The 3971-nt window shown below is 39.8% G+C and overlaps 1 protein-coding gene across 1 annotated transcript; it reads right to left on the bottom strand.

Moving 5' to 3' along the window:
- Positions 1–809: 809 nt before the first annotated feature.
- On the bottom strand, positions 810–3599 carry LOC140678833 (uncharacterized). The gene is made up of 2 exons (XM_072913311.1): positions 3576–3599; positions 810–1445 (listed from the first exon to the last, which is right to left on the bottom strand). Exons 1-2 carry the CDS (start codon positions 3597–3599, stop codon positions 810–812), a joined length of 660 nt encoding a protein of 219 aa, XP_072769412.1.
- Positions 3600–3971: the final 372 nt, after the last annotated feature.

The following is a 3971-nucleotide window of genomic DNA, read 5'->3' as shown; positions in this document are numbered from 1 at the left end:
CTAAATCCAGCCCTGACTGAGATAATCACATGATAGTGTTGGTGTGCATACGTACTGTACCTTTATCTGTCAGCTACAGGTGTACAGGCGTACAGGTGTACAGGTGTACAGGTGAACAGGTGTACAGGTGTACAGGTGAACAGATGTACAGGTGAACAGGTGTACAGATGTACAGGCGTACAGGTGTACAGGTGTACAGGTGAACAGGTGTACAGGTGAACAGATGTACAGGTGTACAGGTGTACAGGTGTACAGGCGTACAGGCGTACAGGTGTACAGGTGAACAGGTGTACAGGTGAACAGGTGTACATGTGTACAGGTGAACAGGTGTACATGTGTACAGGTGAACAGGTGTACAGGTGTACAGGTGTACAGGTGTACAGGCGTACAGGCGTACAGGGGTACAGGTGAACAGGTGTACAGGTGAACAGGTGTACATGTGTACAGGTGAACAGGTGTACATGTGTACAGGTGAACAGGTGTACAGGTGTACAGGCGTACAGGCGTACAGGTGTACAGGTGAACAGGTGTACAGGTGTACAGGTGTACATGTGTACAGGTGAACAGGTGTACAGGTGTACAGGCGTACAGGTGTACAGGTGTACAGGTGAACAGGTGTACAGGTGAACAGGTGAACAGGTGTACAGGTGTACAGGTGTACAGGTGTTAAGGTGTACAGGTGTTAAGGTGTACAGGTGTACAGGTGTACAGGTGGTCCTGGTCAATAAAGCACATTTCACTGGCCTCCAAAAAATGACACTTTCCCTTAAAGTTTCCTTGGTTTGAAACTAATCTATTGCATCATGCATTCAGATACAATCTACAACCTTCTGCATCCGGCTGGGCTCCTCTTCCAGCTGCTCCTCTTCCAGCTGCTCCTCTTCCAGCTGCTCCTCTTGCAGCTGCTCCTCTTCCAGCTGCTCCTCTTCCAGCTGCTCCTCTTGCAGCTGCTCCTCTTCCAGCTGCTCCTCTTGCAGCTGCTCCTCTTCCAGCTGCTCCTCTTCCAGCTGCTCCTCTTGCAGCTGCTCCTCTTCCAGCTGCTCCTCTTCCAGCTGCTCCTCTTGCAGCTGCTCCTCTTCCAGCTGCTCCTCTTCCAGCTGCTCCTCTTCCAGCTGCTCCTCCTCCAGCTGCTCCTCTTCCAGCTGCTCCTCTTCCAGCTGCTCCTCTTGGTGCTGCTCCTCTTGGTGCTGCTCCTCTTCCAGCTGCTCCTCTTCCAGCTGCTCCTCTTCCAGCTGCTCCTCTTCCAGCTGCTCCTCCTCCAGCTGCTCCTCCTCCAGCTGCTCCTCTTCCAGCTGCTCCTCTTCCAGCTGCTCCTCTTGGTGCTGCTCCTCTTGGTGCTGCTCCTCTTCCAGCTGCTCCTCTTCCAGCTGCTCCTCCTCCAGCTGCTCCTCTTCCAGCTGCTCCTCTTGCAGTTGCTCCTCTTGCAGCTGCTCCTCTTGGTGCTGCTACAGTATGTAAGAAAAGGCGGTGAAGGTGAAGGCATTTAAGCGAGGGCAGAGCAACAAGTGTGGGAGGACTGATGATTAAGAAGTCATAGTAGTCACACTTACTGTAGATTATTATCATCATGTTTACTGGAATTACTTTATTATCATCATGTTTACTGGAATGATGTGTACATGCAGAGTTCAATCATGTCTTTTAGTCAATGCTGTGTCAATGATTCTTTAGAAATGAACAATGTTTCTATAGGAATGAACAATGTTTCTACAGGAACAAACAATGTTTCTATAGGAATGAACAATGTTTCTACAGGAATGAACAATGTTTCTACAGGAACAAACAATGTTTCCATAGGAATGAACAATGTTTCTATAGGAATGAACAATGTTTCTATAAGAATGAACAATGTTTCTACAGGAACAAACAATGTTTCTATAGGAATGAACAATGTTTCTATAGGAATGAACAATGTTTCTACAGGAATGAACAATGTTTCCATAGGAATGAACAATGTTTCTACAGGAATGAACAATGTTTCCATAGGAATGAACAATGTTTCTACAGGAATGAACAATGTTTCTACAGGAACAAACAATGTTTCTATAGGAATGAACAATGTTTCTACAGGAATGAACAATGTTTCTATAGGAATGAACAATGTTTCCATAGGAATGAACAATGTTTCTACAGGAATGAACAATGTTTCTATAGGAATGAACAATGTTTCTACAGGAATGAACAATGTTTCTACAGGAATGAACAATGTTTCTACAGGAATGAACAATGTTTCTACAGGAATGAACAATGTTTCCATAGGAATGAACAATGTTTCTACAGGAATGAACAATGTTTCTACAGGAATGAACAATGTTTCCATAGGAATGAACAATGTTTCTACAGGAATGAACAATGTTTCTATAGGAATGAACAATGTTTCTTTAGGAATGAACAATGTTTCTACAGGAATGAACAATGTTTCTACAGGAATGAACAACGGGGGGTTGAAGGAAATCTGCTTGAGCCTTCAAACAATCCCATGATTATGATTAGGACAAATTCCACTCCTGAGCAGTACTTGTTTGTTTTTTTCAAGTACAAACGTTTGTAGACTGAATTACATTTTGTTGTTTACACCTTCAACTTTATATTTACTTCTCTTTTGTCATCATCTATGTCCAACCTTTTCCACCAAGTACCACCTCACAACACACCATCATGACAACATTACATACAGTAGACCTAAGTATTCATTAAATATTAACATAATACTGACCTGTGTGTAGTTATATTAAATATTAACATCATACTGACCTGTGTGTAGTTATATTAAATATTAACATAATACTGACCTGTGTGTAGTTATATTAAATATTAACATTATACTGACCTGTGTGTAGTTATATTAAATATTAACATCATACTGACCTGTGTGTAGTTATATTAAATATTAACATCATACTGACCTGTGTGTAGTTATATTAAATATTAACATCATACTGACCTGTGTGTAGTTATATTAAATATTAACATCATACTGACCTGTGTGTAGTTATGTTAAATATTAACATCATACTGACCTGTGTGTAGTTATATTAAATATTAACATCATACTGACCTGTGTGTAGTTATATTAAATATTAACATCATACTGACCTGTGTGTAGTTATATTAAATATTAACATAATACTGACCTGTGTGTAGTTATATTAAATATTAACATCATACTGACCTGTGTGTAGTTATGTTAAATATTAACATCATACTGACCTGTGTGTAGTTATATTAAATATTAACATCATACTGACCTGTGTGTAGTTATATTAAATATTAACATAATACTGACCTGTGTGTAGTTATATTAAATATTAACATCATACTGACCTGTGTGTAGTTATATTAAATATTAACATAATACTGACCTGTGTGTAGTTATATTAAATATTAACATCATACTGACCTGTGTGTAGTTATATTAAATATTAACATAATACTGACCTGTGTGTAGTTATATTAAATATTAACATCATACTGACCTGTGTGTAGTTATATTAAATATTAACATTATACTGCCATTGTGTTTGTGCTGTCAAGTTTTTGTCTTTTTTCCGTTTTTCTAAAAGACATTTTCTGACTGATGTCATCAAGTCCCCAAACATTGCTCAAATCTCCCATAACTTGTCCCAGTCGTTTGTGCTCCACACTTTTGTCTATTATCCTTTTAATGTTGATAAGGTTTTATAGTTATGTTAGAATAATGATGTATAAGTTATCACACAACTCTTACGCTGAAAGGCCGTTGCTCTAGTTATTATCTATTGTGCTCAAGTTGTACTTTTCTATCCGTGCAAAGGCACACAACTTGTTATCTCCCACTGCAAGTTGCCTCGCAGCAGCAGTTTGTGTCTTCCAGCCTGCTAAAACAGCCAAGGACGGACTTCAAGGACCTCCAGGAAGATAAGAGCACAACACGCAGACAAAGCAGAAATCTCGAGATCAAGCACATTTGCATTCTGAATAATCCCATATTG

Source organism: Nerophis lumbriciformis, linkage group LG05 (genome assembly GCF_033978685.3).
Source record: "Nerophis lumbriciformis linkage group LG05, RoL_Nlum_v2.1, whole genome shotgun sequence".
NCBI lineage: Eukaryota > Metazoa > Chordata > Actinopteri > Syngnathiformes > Syngnathidae > Nerophis > Nerophis lumbriciformis.
The sequence above is the reverse complement of the archived record's forward strand: the minus strand, read 5'-3'. Positions and strand labels throughout refer to the sequence as shown.

Bases quoted from the DNA above. Each gene is read 5' to 3' on its own strand.
- LOC140678833 (XM_072913311.1), bottom strand. From the start codon at position 3,599: ATGTTTGGGGACTTGATGACATCA. The intron at 1,446-3,575 runs GTCAGAAAATGT...TACATACTGTAG, and splicing joins TTGGGGACTTGATGACATCA to CAGCACCAAGAGGAGCAGCT.